The sequence below is a fragment of the Phyllobates terribilis genome, unplaced genomic scaffold, assembly GCF_046119375.1.
Source record: "Phyllobates terribilis strain yellow unplaced genomic scaffold, ASM4611937v1 Scaffold_7__3_contigs__length_470593459, whole genome shotgun sequence".
Lineage (NCBI taxonomy): Eukaryota > Metazoa > Chordata > Amphibia > Anura > Dendrobatidae > Phyllobates > Phyllobates terribilis.
The window spans coordinates 86,681,504-86,699,125 of NW_027362767.1; the positions used below are offsets into that span (position 1 = coordinate 86,681,504).

General features: G+C 41.7%; 1 protein-coding gene across 5 annotated transcripts in view; it reads right to left on the reverse strand.

Moving 5' to 3' along the window:
- The window catches only part of TTC6 (tetratricopeptide repeat domain 6), a 196,986-nt gene extending 181,016 nt beyond the window's left edge, over positions 1-15,970 (reverse strand). For 4 of the 5 annotated variants that reach the window (XM_073638932.1, XM_073638933.1, XM_073638930.1 and 1 more), the window contains exons 1-4: positions 15,745-15,970; positions 10,005-11,084; positions 8,593-8,694; positions 1,819-2,007 (exon numbers count right to left, since the gene is read on the reverse strand). In XM_073638932.1, the coding sequence (XP_073495033.1) occupies positions 1,819-2,007; positions 8,593-8,694; positions 10,005-11,069 (1,356 nt within the window). In that variant the 5' untranslated portion in view covers positions 11,070-11,084; positions 15,745-15,970. The remainder of the gene's footprint in view (positions 1-1,818; positions 2,008-8,592; positions 8,695-10,004; positions 11,085-15,744) is intronic. The other variant, XM_073638931.1, reaches the window with a different exon arrangement.
- Between the last annotated feature and the right edge of the window lie 1,652 nt (positions 15,971-17,622).

Genomic DNA, 17,622 nt, shown 5'->3' on the forward strand with positions numbered 1-17,622 from the left:
ATCTCTCCCAATTGTCTGATAACACATGCATGCTTTGCCTCGGTGAGTGTGCTTGTGTTAGGAATGGTGAGAGGGGAACAAGCCCATGCCAAACAGCTCAAGAATAAGAAAAGGATCATTTGTTTAAATTAATTCTGCCCCATCCTTCTTTCCAATGAAAGCCCCTATACACATTAGATGGTCAGTCGTCCTGCCGAAATCAGCAGGTTCTAACAACTGTTCTCTTATTTGGATGGAGGCTTTAAAGCATGATAACAATGAAATTTAGAATAAAGAGAACCTGACAACCATTAAATGGGTTTTATCTTGTTCTCTCATCAGGAAGGCACTGCTCCCCTGCATCCCAGCTTCCTGCTTGCTGGAAGGGTGTAATTCTGAATGACTGACAGTTTTAATCATGGGTGAACTGCTAGCCATAACTGTTTTCTCTCCGATCCTGCAAGCAAAGGCAGCTTTACCTCTGCAGCTTTGGAGGAGGGTAGGGGCACTGAAGCTGGCAAGATCCTATCATCCAGACAGCTTTCAGAGCGACGCTTATAAAGAGCTTGTAACGCCTTGAGCTCCTTACCTAGGAGACCTGCTACCATTTTTAGACTGCAGAGGTGGCCGGTAACCTAGACAACGATCTGTTCACAATAGAATTTAGAATTTGAAAATCCCTCCATTCTTGAAGAATGGAGTGGATTTTTAATGAGAGATAAATTGCAAATGTGCTTGTTTTTACCAGCACTTTGTAATTTTATCCATTCAAGAACTTAATAACCCTCTAAGGTATATATGTCAAACTCTGTCCCGTCAGCCAAATCTGGCCCGCGTGGTGTTATTTGGCCCATGACACCAGAACCACCACCCCTATGTGGGGCCATTATTCTGTCTGGAGGACTATGAGGGGCCCATTATACTGTATGAAGGACTATGTGGGGCCATTATTCCGTATGGAGGACTATGTGGGGCCATTATACTGTATGAAGGACTATGTGGGGCCATTATTCCGTATGGAGGACTATGTGGGGCCCATTATACTGTATGGAGGACTATGTGGGGCCATTATTCTGTCTGGAGGACTATGACGAGCCATTATACTGTATGGAGGACTATGTGGGGACAATTATTCGGTATGGAGGACTAAGTGGGGCCCATTATACTGTATGGAGGACTATGTGGGGCCATTATACTGTATGGAGGACTATGTGGGCCCATTATTCTGTATGGAGGGCTATGTGGGCCCATTATTCTGTATGGAGGACTATGTGGGGCCATTATTCTGTATGGAGGACTTTGTGGGACCCATTATACTGTATGGAGGACTATGTGGGGCCATTATACTGTATGGAGGACTATGTGGGGCCATTATACTGTATGGAGGACTTTGTGGGACCCATTATACTGTATACTGGTTGGCCCACGACTTTGTCAAAGTTTTTAATTTTGGCCCTCTATGTGTTTGAGTTTGACATCACTGCTCTAAGGGAATCAAAAACATCTCCAAAGTACCTTCTGAAAACTGAAAGCATCTACATGACATCACTTTACCGCAAGTACCAAAAAATAACGTTACTTAGGTAGTAGGCAGTGCAATGCAAAATAATTCCTAACCCATTATTTTTAAAGGTTTACGTGAATAATCCTCAGTCAGGCTCCTCTGACAGCAGCTTTTATCCTGATAGGCATGTTGAAATCCAGTTTAACTGATTCTTCTCCCACCCCCTATCATCCACTACTAGGGAGACTCCTGGACTGCTCCCACAAGTGCTCTAATATGTCGACCATAGTCTTTAGATATAATGCATGTGAGTGAGGAGCTATGTGGTCCTGTACCTGAGCAGATGATCTGAGGATTTCTTTGGCCTCTTCTTTCATTTCTTCCACCTTCAATGATCTTCTGGATTCCTCACTAGCTGATATGAGTCCTTGGTGACTTGGTTCTTCACCATCTCTACCCACAGAGGGAGTCGAAAAGTAGTCATCAGTCAGTGTGACATCTGCCTCAGGAACCTGGAGCTCAGGCTGAATGTAACACAGAAATTGCATCATGGGCCATCACAAGAAAGGCTTGACTTAAAGTAAAATATATTAAATATGTATTGCTACATGTTGTCAATTTTATAAGGCAGAAATTAACTTTTCTAAATTGTAAGATCATAGATAAAAACAAAGTGCAGCCATATTTTTCAAGCTCTAATGCATCTGAATTCAAAATCTCATTCATCAATTTGTCCTTTTTCTGAATACATACATACTTATTTTTTCAAGGTTATCCCAATTTTAGACATTTATGGCATATCCTTAGTATATTCTATAAATGTCTGATACATACCGGTCCAAATTCCAATCCTATTCCCATCACCTTGTCAATGGGTTGTGCCCCTACACATACTGTTATTAGTGATTATATAGCATCAGAATGCATAGGGACACACCCCCAATTGGTAACACCCAGTTGTCAATTTATCCATACATTTTAATAAGGAATAACAGAGGAACACAGAGCTCAAAAAAAATAATTCAGAATTGTTATGCTAGGTGAAATACAACTATTTACCAAGGTAGACAAAAGTGACAAATCTCCTATGTTTACATCAGGTTTTTGTGTTATGTGTATTTTGAAAAAATCTATATATTTTTTTCTTTCCATTTGATAACATGATCTTTATAAAGAAAAAAAATTAGTAATTTTGCAACTTTTTTACACTCATACTTACTATCCTTTCAGGAAGCGTTTTCAGCAGTATTACAATGACTGATAACATGTCAGAAGAAAATGCGAGATTCACAAATCACAGTAAGCGATGTCACAGCTGACCCTGACCCTTCCGTCACAATGACCTTTGCACAGGCCCATTAGAGACTTCAATACAAAAAATAGGGTAGGACTCTGTCCATTGTGGCTATGTACATGTGTTGTTTCCTGACACAACAGGAAGTTAAAATCTGAAGAAAAAAAACTTAGTGGCCCATGTAAAAATTGCAAGTTTTTTATTTTTAATAGATTGTGATGTAGAAAAAATGTAACAAGTGATGAATTGAGGCACTCACCAGTAAGTAAAAATTCAGCAAACTTTATTCCAAAAGCATTAAAATTCAGCAAGTATTCCCAGTATTCCACATGCCTCCTCGCTATATTTAAATGCTTTTGGAATAAAGTTTATTACATTTTTACATACTGGTGAGTGCCAGAATTCATCTCCTATTTCTCCTATTACATCTTTTTCAATTATGCTTTAAACTATCTACTTTTTATTGCTCAGCACCATTCAAATGTACATGGTAGTGTCTTCTGCTGAGTGCCAGTATTGATTCTCATGTGAAGGATAAAAAAAGAGAAAAGTGCTTCTGGTGCAATCTACCATAGGTAAGAAATGAAGCTTTGTGAGTTGTTACGCTCTCCTGGTTGTGTTGTGCAAGACAGGCACAACACTGACAATCACATGAAGAATCTCTCTCCGTGGGCTGCAGCTACGTCCGGGCCGGGACCCGGGCCGGGACCACCAGGACTAGGAAATGGCAGTGAAAAGGAAAAAACATGGCGTGCGCTGCCAGGAAGATGAGGATCCAATGGTAAGTATAAAAACCTTTTTATTCAGACTTCGCGTTTTGGAGCCGATCTGGCCCCTTCCTCAGGTACATAATAACAGGATTTTAGTCATGACCTTTCATAGTGGTCATTGATGACGTGGTAAGTTGATTTCACAATAAGAAATACATACACACAACATAAAAAATGCACATTATATTTTATCTATATCATAAAACCCTTTATATATCCACATTATTATGTGGGTGAACTAAAAAATTCCTATCACATATTATTTACATAAAATAAAATAAAATATAATGAAAAAACCCGTTTGACATCCAATAAAAATTGATTCGTTTTCAACCGACATACAGTATATTTAATTGCCGATTGTTAAATGCATTTATTAGGGAATGAAAGAGAGCATCATGCCCTAATTCTAATAACCAAGTGTATTCACATAGGCCAGGGGTGAGGAACCTTTTATCCGGCCCCCGGTCAGATTCCTGGGGACTGTAGTGCCTGGGCCGGCAGCTGTACCGTATTTTGCCGGCCACCAAATATCCAAATAGCCCTTGGCAGAAAACAAATTCCCCACCTCTGACATAGGCAAATCGCCTGGGTGAATGGCCAAAGCTAATCCTCAGTGAAAACAGTCCATGGATTAACCCTTCCTTAGTTTGTATTTTCAATACACTCACTTAGGCCATCAAGTGTTAGTATGGAAAATTTAAAGATCCAATAGGTTTCTCTGTTAATGAGTTTTTGATAACGATTGGGGGCGTTTTCAGGTATCTGCACAATAATAAACAATTCAAAACCACTTGGATCTTTCTGGTGTTCAGTTAAAAAATGTCTTTTGTGGAGTTGGAGTCGTTGTCCATTTTGGTGAAGACTGAGTCGGTATAAAATGGATCGCCTCCGACTCCTAAAATATATACAGTGGGGAAAATAAGTATTTGATACACTGCCTATTTTGCAAGTTTTCCCACCTACAAAGAATCAAGAGGTCTGTCATTTTTATCGTAGCTTTTATCGTATACTTCAACTGTCAGAGACGGAATCTAAAAATAAAACCAGAAAATATAATTGCATGATTTTTAAATAATTAAATTGCATTTTATTTCATTAAATAAGTATTTGATCACCTACCAACCAGCAAGGATTCTGTCTCTCACAGACCTGTTAGTTTTTCTTTAAGAAGCCCTCCTACTCTGCACTCATTACCTGTATTAATTGCACCTGTTTGAACTTGTTACCTGAATAAAAGACACCTGTCCACACACTCAATCAATCACACTCCAACCTCTCCACCATGGCCAAGCCCAAAGATCTGCACAAAGCTGGGATGGGTTACAGGACAATAGGCAAGTAGCTTGGTGAGAAGGAAACAACTGTTGGCACAATTATTAGAATATGGAAGAAACACAAGATGACTGTCAATCTTCCTCGGTCTGGGTCTCTATGCAAGATCTCACCTCGTGGGGTAAGAATGATTCTAAGAGAGGTCAGGAATCAGCCCAGAGCTACACGGGAGAACCTGGTCAATGACCTGAAGTGGGACCACAGTCTCAAACATTACCATTAGTAACACACTACGCCATCATGGATTAAAATCCTGCAGGGCGTACATGGTCACCTTGCTCACGCTAGCACATGTCCAGGCCCCTTTGAAGTTCGCCAATGACCAGACTTCTCCCAGAGGAGTCATAGGAGAAGGTCATGTGGTCAAATGAGACTAAAATAGAACTTTTTGGCATCATCTCCACTCGCCGTGTTTGGAGGAAAAAGGATGAGAACAACCCCTAGAACACCGTCCCAACCATGAAGCATGGTGGGGAAAACATCATACTTTGGAGGTGCTTTTCTGCAAAGGGGACATGACGACTGCTACGTACTGAAGGGAGGATGGAGGGGGTCATGTATCGCGAGATTTTGGCCAACAACCTCCTTCCCTCAGTAACATAATTGAAGATGGGTTGTGGCTGGGTCTTCCAGCATGATAATGACCCAAAACACACAGCCAGGGCAACTAAGGAGTGGCTCCATAGGAAGCATTTCAAGGTCCTGGTGTGGCCTAGCCAGTCTCCAGACCTGAACGAAATAGAAAATCTTTGGAGGGAGCTGAAATTCAATGTTGCCCAGCGACAGCCCCGAAACCTGAAAGATCTGGAGAAGATCTGTATGGAGGAGTGGGCCAAAATCCCTGCTGCAAAGTGAACAAACTTGGTCAAGAACTACAGGAAACGTCTGACAACTGTAATTGCAAACAAAGGTTTCTGTACCAAATATTAAGTTCTGTTTTTTTTTCTATTGTATCAAATACTTATTTCATGCAATAAAATAGAAATTATGTAAAAATAATACAATGTGATTTTTTTTTACATTGTCTCTCACAGTAGAAGAGAAAGTGGGAAAACTTGCAAAATCGACAGTGTCTCAAATACTTATTTTCCCCACTATAATAAATTGGGTACATTAGGCACATGCAGGATGTGCTGTAAATGTTTTCAGAAGAATTTGGGAAAGTTATGAAATTCCCATATTCCCATTTCCAATATCCTACCCCATTATGTAGTAGGTGTAATAACAATAATATTTGCAAATACCTCCAATTAGAAATGTAGATTAGTTCTTCCGATTCGCTCTTACCCCATGTGCAGGGCAATGCAGTAGCTTAGGTATCATGGTTATGACCACTAGCAGCTAACTAACTGTCACTATATGGTCATAACCATGGATACCTAAGCTACTGCAATGCCCTGCACATAGGGTAAGCAAAATAGCTAATCAGAAGAACTATACTACATTTCTAATTAAAGAGATTTGCTAATATTATTATTACACCTACAACATATTGGGATAGGATCTTGGAGATGGGAATACCCCGTTAAATACAGTTTTATTACCACCTTCAACCAATTCCAACAAGAAATGGTTAGTCCAAGGACTGTTTTCACCGGGGATTAACTTTTGCCATTCACCCAAGCCTATGTGAATACACACAATTAGGACATGAATCTCTCTTCCTTTCCCTAATAAATGCATTTAACAATCAGCAATTAAATATATGTTGATCGCAGAGTTTAACTTGACTAATCATTTTTGATTGGATGTCAAACATATTTTTTCATTATATTTTATTTTAGGTAAATAATATATGTGATAGAAATTTTTAGTTCAGCCAAATAATAAATTGGATATATAAAGAATTTTATGATAAAGATAAAATATACTGTGCATTTTTTATGTTAATAGAATTCTCAGAAAACTCCCATTCAATACATCAAGAAGAATCATAGTATGACATAATCATATAGTAACCAAATATATATAAATCTTTATTAAACACAACAAGCAAAGACAATTTAAAATCTTGCCCTTAAAATCCCAGTTAAAAACGATGGGCAGTGTGGTATACAGATGGTACTATGACAAACAGGTAAGTATATATACCATTATATAAATGCACATTGCAGTATAGAAAGCAATAGCCGTATCATAGATATACACAGTAAAGGTGGGCTAAACAGCCTAAAAAGCACCACAATAAGACAAGTAATAACTATATCTATAGAGTACAAACCATGTGCCATATTGACAATACCACACTGCCCAGTACCCCTACACGCGTTTCGCGTCTTGCTTCATCGGGGGACATTTTTTGTGTTGTATGTATGCATTTCTTATTGTACAATTCAACTGATTACAACATCCATGACCACTATAAAAGGTCAAGACCTATATCCTGTTATTATGAACCGGAGAAAAGGGCCAGATTGGCTCCGAAACACATTGTCTGAATAAAAAGGTTTTTATACTTACCATTGGATCCTATCTTCCTGGTAGCGCATACCAAGTCCGTGTTTTTTCCTTTTCACTGTTATTGATTCTCAAGACCTAATTATCTCTGGACTTTATATGAAAAAAAAAATAACAAAAAAAAACATTTAACACGAAAACCTGATTTAAATAATAGATACATTTCTCAAGATAGTTTCTCTTTCAGGTTAATATCAAGTATGTGAGTGTTATATATAGTTTTTCTCTAATATACATTATGGAGCTAAGGAAGTTTTCCATCTAAACATTAAAACATCATCAGCTACCGATTTACCCTCATTTTTTCTATTTTTGGCTGCTGTAAAGATGCAGCTGGACAGGTCCCGGATGGGAGGTATGTGTCACCAAGATGGATGGCCTCAGTGATGTGAATCCCGGAGAGAAGGCTACAGAAAAGTAGCTGCTGAGAGGGTTTGTAATGGACCCGGATTTTGAGGTCCAGGTTTTAGGAATGATCAGAAGAGCTGGGTGGGACTGATCGTTCCCATGGCTCCAATCCAGGCTTTGCAGGTCATTTAAAAGGCAGCTGAGCCGCCTCAGAATCTGCCTGTGTGAGGAGGTGAAAAGGCCTGAACTGCTGGCGAGTCTCAGCCAGAAACTATAAGTGTATAGACTGCAGTTAGTTTGGGAGATGCTGTATTGATACATGTGGCTTTGGAACGAACTATGCTCCCTTTTTTTGTTTTACCTTTTGTGCTAGAGAAAGGCTGTTTATTTTCTGACACTGGAAGTGTTATAGACTTTTAATAAACCTTCCTATGTGATCAAGACACTTTGTGCCTGTGCGTATACCTCAACTGCTGCCAGAGAGAGTGAAATCCCTACACTGCTTTTATGGTTAAATCTGTTTTGGGAAGCTATTTGACAATTATTACTATATCAGATCCAATAGCGTATGTCACCTAGCTTTTCTAAAGTCCTAATCTGTAAACCTAACAAATCTAAATTATGCAGGAGTACCAAAAATGCATGTTTTTGTTAAAACGTGTATTCGCCATACAATAATGACTTTCAAGCATTGAATGAATAAAATGACAACTGGGTGTTTTCTTTCCACGTCAATAAGATGTGACAAGTGTCAGACTCTTTTGGGAATTGGCCTTTGACAAGTGGAATAGTAATGCCTGGTTGTCAATTTCCAGGAGGAATAACAAAATAATGTCATAAAAAGGATGATAAAGAATTGTATTTCCTAAATGCAGACTGTCGTTTTTATGGATATCAGACCCTACCTGCTCTGGATGCTGAACTTCCACAAGTGACTTTTCTGTACTTTCCAGAGGTGGCTGCTCTGTTTCTTTCTCTTGTACATCAGTTTTTTCTTCTGTAGTTTCCTGAAACAATAAGTTACTGATTACATTGTTCTTGGTCTGTGTGCTTTCCTCAACACCCTGTGAGAGTAGAGTCCCACAACTCCCTGTCCTGTGTGGACACCACACGTTCACCTGTGGGGATGAATTAGCCCACTAGTGTGCAGTAACACTGAACTGTGACCTACAATCTTGTGCAATCACAATCTCTGAAGGGCACAGTTGTTTTTTGGGAGCCAAAAACACAAAACAGCCATTATTCTAATCCCAGAAACCACCAATTAGATAGGTCAAGAATCGGTGGATAAGAATGTGCAATCTTTCCCGATTATCTGCCCGCTTAAACATTCCGGTGATCACCCGACAAACGAGCAAAACACTTGTTCGTCAAATGAGTGGATCGTTTATGCCAGCATTAAAAAAACCTTTGTTAACGGCAGCACATCACTCAGTGTAATCAGGGGTCGTACTGCTGATAAAACGTTGCTTTATGGGGACAGGTAGATCATATTTACGATCGTTCTCTTCTCATCAGTTATTTGTCGACCTGTTTAAACAGGCATTAAATGAGTGCCAGTCACCTTGTGCATAGTCAATCAGCGCTCATTAATGGCCAAAATCGGGCAGTGTAAATTAACCATAAAGTTCCTAAACACACAAAACAAGCCTTGTTTTACATGTATTTGTCATGGCCTTTTTTCTGCAGTTTGGTTATCTTAATCATGTTAAGATTCTAGAACATGCATTTTTTTTTGTTTTATTGCATTCCAAGTTATGTGTTTATGTATTTTTTTGCAACAGGGCTAAGAACTTACCAGCAGGGAATTGCTAACTATCTGCCTGTTCTGCCCTGAGACGATCTCTCCCGGATCAGGCAGCGATTACTCTGGTTACATATGACATCATGTCAACATAGCAGCTCTTTCTCTTCCAGTCTGCCCTGTTGATGGGATGTCACAGCCAACATCATGCTGATTGATAGCTGGTGTCCCACAGGGAGGCAGAAGAGAGATGGTAGTAAATCATCATGAAGTCGAAATGACGCCCTGTTGACAGAGTAGAGCGGAAGACAAGGAGCTGCTCTGTCAATGTGAAGTCACCAGAAGCAGAAGAATCGCTGGCAGTAGCCATCCATGACTGCTCTGAGCTGGAAGAGATCATTGCAGGGCAGAGCAGGCAGGTAGTTAGCTACTACTTGCCGATAAGTTCTTAGCCCCATCGCAAAAACAAACAAAGTCCCAGATAACCCCTTTAATGACCGTGTGGTTCCAAGATTACTCATAGAAATCACGTGAACTGCAAAGATGCAAGAAGATCTAAAAAGGAAGACTTACCGCACATGCTACGTTATAGTCCAGTCCTAACACGCTCTCCATTAACTGTTTTATCATCAAGTCTGACGCTGTACACGTCTGAGGTGACCGCAGTGAGGCTATTATTTCATCTACCGACCTTGCTGTAGTCTTACTTGGCGGCAACACACTTATATTTGCATTTTCTGTGATCCCTTTTGTGTTGTTCGGGTCAACGTTTGAGTCAATCGAGGATGGTTCCACCACGTGGGGTAACTCATCTGCTATAGGAAATGGAGACCTTGTGGGGTCATTACCACCAACTTGAACTTGGTCTGATGTAGCCAAGGTCTGGCGTTTCTTTAAAAGCCATTTCTTTTTCTTCTTACTAGTTTTTATTTGTTTCTCTGATTCACTGCTTTCCTGGGAATCAGAGCTTGAAGAGGTGCTATCGCCATCACTGTCTTCAGTTGAGCTTACGACTTTCTTCATCTTGCAGGAAGATGCTGGGGTCACTTTTTGTTTTTTTGTCACCTTCTTCTCTTTTACTGAAGGCTTCTTAGTTATATGGAGCTTGATCGACTCCTGGGGCACGTAAGATCTAGGCTTTGATGGTGGTTCTGGTCGGGTGAACACCATAATAGGTTTGGTAGTCCCAACGAAAGATGCAATAGCAGGCCTCGGCACATCGTGTTCACTCCCCGAGACGTCTTTACGTACATGCTGTGTCTGGTCTTTTGGTTCTCGGGTAATATCTCCAGATGTACAAGTAGGATCTTTCGATATCATACAGACTTTATTATCGTCGAGCTGTGAAACAGCCTCTCTTTTTGATACAGCTGAAGTTGGTGCAGATTGACAGGCAGCTGAAGATGACTTGTTTCTAACCCCAGATCTTGGACGTGAGGAAGAATTAAATTGATTTGACTGGGGGATAGAAGGGTCCTGCGTCGGAGATAGGGGTGAGTTGCTTTTGGGCCTGAGTTCCACCATATCATGTCTGATAGCCCTATGAGGGGGCTTAAGCAATCTTTCCAGCTCTTTCTTGATTCGCAGCTCCTCTGCATAATTGAGTCTAAAATGCAAATGGCCCCTTCTGTCTGACATCTCTTCTGTGGTTGCCTGTATAATAAATTAACAAGAGCATTAGCTTTTTTTTCCACCAGCACTGCTTTTCATTTTCAGAAGCATGACTCGGTATTTGGAAATAATCTAGTGGTCGATGCTTCCTAAATACGCAATTTAATGCACTGTTAAATCTAATTTTCCTTGCAGTTACTGCTGATCATCTCCTAGAAACTTGCCCTGATGGGATAATCCTATTCATCACACATTAATTCCAGTCACAGATTTCTCAATTTAGCAGGTCAATCTTATTTCACTGTTTGTGAATTATTTTACCTGCCTTATCCCTTATGTGGGTGGGCTTTTGAAATATGATTTATCGAGGATAAAGAGCATTGCTGTGTATCTGCATTTCTTCTCTGCACAACGCCCCAAGAATTGTGAATTTCAACCCCAGAAAAGCATAGTGTCCTCTTAAAAAAAAAACGCAATACACGCCACAATGATGTACTATATTATAGGGCGGGTAAAACTAAAACACTAACTAAGGCTCGGTTAATACGACCATCCGAGAAAAATGGTCCGATTATTCTGATCTGAAAAAAAAAAGTTTCTCCACCTTCTCCTTTCTGACAGTCTATGAAAATCGAACCGCACTCGGATGTCATCCAAGTGCAGTCCGATGGTTCCCACAGAACCATAGATTTGCATTGCTGATTTTGATCCGACACTTGGATCAAAATCAAACATGTCAATGATTTTTTTTCTACGGACCATTCTATGTGCACGGCCCCATAGAATAACATTGGCAAGAGTGGTATTTGTCAAAACAACGGATAGCACTCGTCCGATTTAACCAGTTGTGTGCACGAGCCCTAACACTGATTACTAAACCAATAATTACCATAACGGCCCCATGCACACACTACAGAGACAGTGGCACCCCAGTCGCCTTGAATGGTGCCTCCGTATGGTGCCAATTTATGGATATATTCGGCCCTTAACTCCCGCACTGGTACTGTTTCAGTGGGTCTCCCGGTGCTTGGGTGACATTGTTATATCACTTGAGCGCTGCAGACAATCGGTGGCCTCTGGCCGGCTGCTGACTTTGCTATTTTATCAGAGCAGACAAGAGTTATAGCTTTTTCTCAGCACTTCCAGCCTGGAGCTGTACAACGACCTGCAACATTGGCGCATATTTCTCAATATTGTCTAATCCTTAGTGCAAACTTCGACCAGGCAGTCTTAAAAAGCGCTAGGTTTATCACAGTGGTTCATGCTTTTCGATTACGGTAATCTGATGTATCATTACATTGCCCAGTCCAAGATTGCACCTCCTATAAATTAGCTTACTTTGTGTTAGGAAGTTGAACAAAAAATTTGGCTCAGTTTTTAGTGCGTGGTGTTGCATGTTAGGTCACAACCTAAACAACAAGCCTTCTTAGGCTATGTTCACACATTATGTTTTTTCCAGTGTTTTTTGATGCGTTTTTTATGCAAATTTTCAGCCGCGTTTTGCAGTACCAGCAAAGTCTATGAGATTCCAGAATTCTCTGTTCACACATCATGGTTTTTTTTTTGCTCAGGATTTTGTGCCTTGCGTGATTTTTTGGAAAATAGAGCATGTCACTTCTTTCAGCATTTTTTCACCCATAGGAAGTAATGAGTGGTGAAAAAAACACGCCAAAATTTTTTGCAGCGTTTTTGATGCCAAAATAGAATGGGGTTTTTTTTTTAAGTGAATTTTATGTACATGCATAAAAAAAGACAGAAGGACAGTGAAAAAAACGCTGAAAAAAATCACCAAAACTGCAAGAAAAATCCTGAACAAACCTCCTTTGAGAGATCAGGTTTTGCTGCAGAAAATTGACGCCAAAAAAAACATGATGTGTGAACATAACCTTAGTGTGGCCACACGCCCTTATCTGCGTAAAAGACATATTAACATATTAAAGGGAATCTGTCATGTAAAATAAAGCTATTAACCTGCAGATACGGGGTTATTCTGTAGGTTAATAGCATTCTGACACTGTGCAGTGCCCGCACTGAGGGCCCCACTGCCAGGAGGAATTTTACTTTATTCCTCCCTGCAGCGTTTGGCTTCCAGTCATAGTGTACAGAGAGCGGCGGCTATAACCGTGCCCCTGGCACTGACTGACAGCAGGATCAGCATTAGGGCAGGCTATCAATCAGTGCCAGGGGTGCGGTTACAGCCGCCGCTCCATATACACCGAGAGGTGACTGAACAGTGAAGAAACCACCTCTATCACTGGAGCTCTGCCAGGGGGTAATAACATTCATTTCCTCCCGGCATTGGGGCTTTCAGTTAGGCGGCCGTACTAACCTGCAGATTAACCTCATATCTGCAGGTTAAGAGCATTATATTACATGTCAGGTTCCCTTTAAATATGGTGCAAATCATGAAAGGCAGTTTTTGTAGCAAATATCTTATTCGGATAGTAAAGTAGGGGCAGATACTGTGAAAAGATTCAATCACGTATTATTCTTCAGTTTTGTCCACATTTCAGAAAAATCCACGGTTTCTCTGCAGTCTAATAGATAATACCCTAAATGAATTAATAATATACAGACATTTGCTTGTCATGACACCTGCAATTTTTGCGGTGTTCACACATAGCAGATTCGTCTAACTGGAATCCATATAAGACTATGTTCACACGCAGCGTTTTTGCTGTTTTTTTCTGTAAAAAAAAAAAAAAAAAGCTGTGCATTACACAAAGAGCAAAAGCTGAAATCTCATGCACACAATTAGTTTTCTTCCTGACTGGATTTGAGAACTGCAGCGTGTCAAATCTATCAGCCTTTTCGCAGCATTTTATCACCCACAGAAACCAATGAGAAAAAATGCTGCAAAAAAAACCACAGCAAACAGGTTTTGCTGCAATTTTGCAGCATTTTTTTTTTCGCTAATTTTGGTGTAAAAAGCAAATTTTAATAAACATGTACTGTAGACAAATAACATGTGATCAGCACCAAAAAAAACAACAAAACCTGTGTTTTGAATGCAGTGTTTTTACTCCCCATAGAGGTTTTTGCTGCAGAAAAAAAGCTGCGTGTGAACATATCCTAAATATTGTATGCAGTGTTTGACCAGTGACAGCATTGAGTTTCCCTAGTTTTCCCATCCTTAGTGTCCCTGGTGTTCCCACCCTTAATGTCCCTGGTCTTCACATCCTTAGTGTCCCTGGAGTCCCCATCCTTAATGTCCCTGCTCTCCCCATCCTTAGTGTCCCTGGTGTCCTCACCCTTAATGTTCTTGGGGTCCCCATCTTTATTGTCCCTGGTGTCTTCATCTTTTATGTCCCTGGTGTCCCCATCTGTAATGTCCCTGGTGTCCCTATCCTTAGTGTCCCTGGAGTCCTCATCCTTAATGTTCCTGGGGTCTCCATCTTTAATGTCCCTGGTGTCCCCATCTTTAGTGTCCCTGGTGTCCCCGTCTTTAGTGTCCCTGGTGTCCCCGTCTTTAGTGTCCCTGGTGTCTCCATCCTTATTGTCCCTGGTGTCCACATCCTTAGTGTCCCTGGTGTCTCCATCCTTAGTGTCCCTGGTGTCCACATTCTTAATGTCCCTGGTGTCCCCATCCTTAGTGTCCCTGGTGTCCCCATCCTTAGTGTCCCTGGTGTCCTCAGATTTAATGTCCCTGGTGTCTCCATCCTTAGTGTCCTTGGTGTCCCCATCTTTAGTGTCCCTGGTGTCTCCATCCTTAGTGTCCCTGATGTCCCCATCCTTAGTGTCCCTGGTGTCCACATCCTTAGTGTCCCTGGTGTCCTCAGCTTTAATGTCCCTGGTGTCTCCATCCTTAGTGTCCTTGGTGTCCCCATCTTTAGTGTCCCTGGTGTCTCCATCCTTAGTGTCCCTGGTGTCCCCATCCTTAATGTCCCTGGTGTCCCCATCCTTAGTGTCCCTGGTGTCCACATCCTTAGTGTCCCTGGTGTCCTCAGCTTTAATGTCCCTGGTGTCTCCATCCTTAGTGTCCTTGGTGTCCCCATCTTTAGTGTCCCTGGTGTCCCCATCCTTAGTGTCCTTGGTGTCCCCATCCTTAATGTCCTTGGTGTTCCCATCCTTAGTGTCCTTGGTGTCCCCATCTTTAGTGTCCCTCGTGTCTCCATCCTTAGTGTCCTTGGTGTCCCCATCCTTAGTGTCCCTGGTGTCCCCATCCTTAGTGTCCTTGGTGTCCCCATCCTTAATGTCCTTGGTGTCCCCATCTTTAGTGTCCCTCCTGTCTCCATCCTTAGTGTCCTTGGTGTCCCCATCCTTAATGTCCTTGGTGTCCCCATCCTTAATGTCCTTGGTGTCTCCATCCTTAGTGTCCTTGGTGTCCCCATCCTTAATGTCCCTGGTGTCCCCATCTTTAGTGTCCTTGGTGTCCCCATCCTTAATGTCCTTGGTGTCCCCATCCTTAGTGTCCTTGGTGTCCCCATCTTTAGTGTCCCTCGTGTCTCCATCCTTAGTGTCCTTGGTGTCTCCATCCTTAATGTCACTCGTGTCTCCATCCTTACTGTCCCTGGTGTCCCCATCCCCCCACCCCCATATCACACCATTGTGTCCTCATCTTTCATGTACCCCAATATCTGATACTACACCATAAAAGTCTACAAACAAGTAACAAGAAACAATCATTTATGATAAATTAAATAAAGTCGTGATTTCGCGGTGACTTCCGGTCAGAGGAGGCGGGGGGGGGGGGGGCGCTTACCGGCACCTGTTGCAGTTTGCACCGCTCGCCTCAATGTACATTGATGACACGGTTTACGTGCGGTTTAGGCCTCTCATGCACCCACCTCTCTCTTCGGTTCCGGTGTCGCTGGTCACACGCCGCTCTGAGAGAAGCGGAGCCGTTACCTAGCAACGCCCCGGTCTCCGGCCCCAAACTTCTCCTCATAGCAACAAAGTAGTAACTTTCCAGAGCCCCGCCCACAATCCTGACTGTGCTCGCTGCTCCTCCCCAGCGGCCGACTGTGGAACTGCAAGAAGAATAGCCATGGAGAATCGGATTGTCCGATCACACAGCAGTGCTGCGGGGAGGACTGAGGGCGGGCTGTTATCTATGGGGGAAACCAAATCCTGGGCTTGTGACACTGTATCAGCCCTCTATGAGCCAAGCAAACCAAAAGCTGGGCTAACCTCTCTCCTGGCCACTGATAAACTGCAGCAAAAATAAGGCCACCTTCAGACTATCAGTATTTGGTCAGTATTTTACATCAGTATTTGTAAACCAAAACCAGGAGTGGAACAATCAGAGGAAAAGTATAATAGAAACACGTCACCACTTCTGTATTTATCACCCACTCCTGGTTTTGGCTCCCACTCCTGAGAAAAAATACTGACCGAATACTGACCAAATACTGATAGTGGGGCCGTGGTCTTAGAAGCAGTTTCTGAAGGAAAATTCTCCAAACCGAGCACTGTGCAATCAAAGAAAGCTTCCAAAATTGTGAAGGAAAAGAAAATCTCTTCCAAAAAAGCAGCATTTCCAAAAGTAGCCATTTTTGTGCTCTTATTTTATTCCCGCTGCTCCCCTGAGTATTGTCATTTTTCTTTGTTTTCGAATCCGCCATACGGTTCCCGAGTTATGGGCTTTTTTACTTGTTGCAATTTTTTTTTTTAATCTTTTCCAAGGGGGCGTGGTTCAGTGTGTAATTATGCATATCAGCCTGAAAACACTCCGGCAGGGAATTCTGTGAACCACGCCCTCTTGGCAAAAAAGAAGAAGCACTAAATAAGACTCATATCTCTGGAACCATAAACAAAAAGAACAATAAAATGAAAAAAAAACAATACTCATTGGAGCAGGAATAAAATACGAGCAAAAAGTGGCCACTTTTGACCTGGTGACGGGTCCTATTTAAGCCATAAAAAACCTCTGTGTGAACATAGCCCAAAAGTGAGAGCTACTAACAGCAGCCATCACACTATCGATACGAGATGCCCCTGGTGGCAACCATTACCGCATTTCTAAAGCCAGAACCATTTTATTTTTCTGTTACTGTGACCTCATGAGGACTTATTTTTGGGGGGAAGGGTTTTATTATTATAATGGCACTACTTTAGGGTACATATAATGTTTAGTACAAGGGGGAGCCATCTAGAGCAGCCCTGCGCCCCTTGTGTGGTCGCTTTCAGGCCTCATCCATCACAGTGACACTGTGTGTTGCCCATAGCAACCGTCAGCTTTCATTTTACCTCAGCAGTGTAAGAAATGGCTGAGGCCTATAATATCATTCCTGCCAGGCGGGCGTCTCTCTGACTGAGCAGTGTTGTGTGTGAGGGTCCAACATGGCGTATTGTGATAGTGGAGACTGACGTATTTTGCCTTTTAATGTCCAACCTTTCTGTCCAGCAAAACAGTAGAATACATGGTTTGGTGAAAAAGTGGTGTAAGGCCATGTTCACATGTTCAGTATTTGGTCAGTATTTAACATCAGTATTTATAAGCCATGAAAAATACTGACCAAAGCCAAATACTGAGCGTGTGAATGTGGCCTAACACCAGGATCCATAGCTGATGAAAAACAAATAGACCACCTTGTGTTCACACAGACACCCGCCATTGTTGCAAAAAAACTTCCCAGCA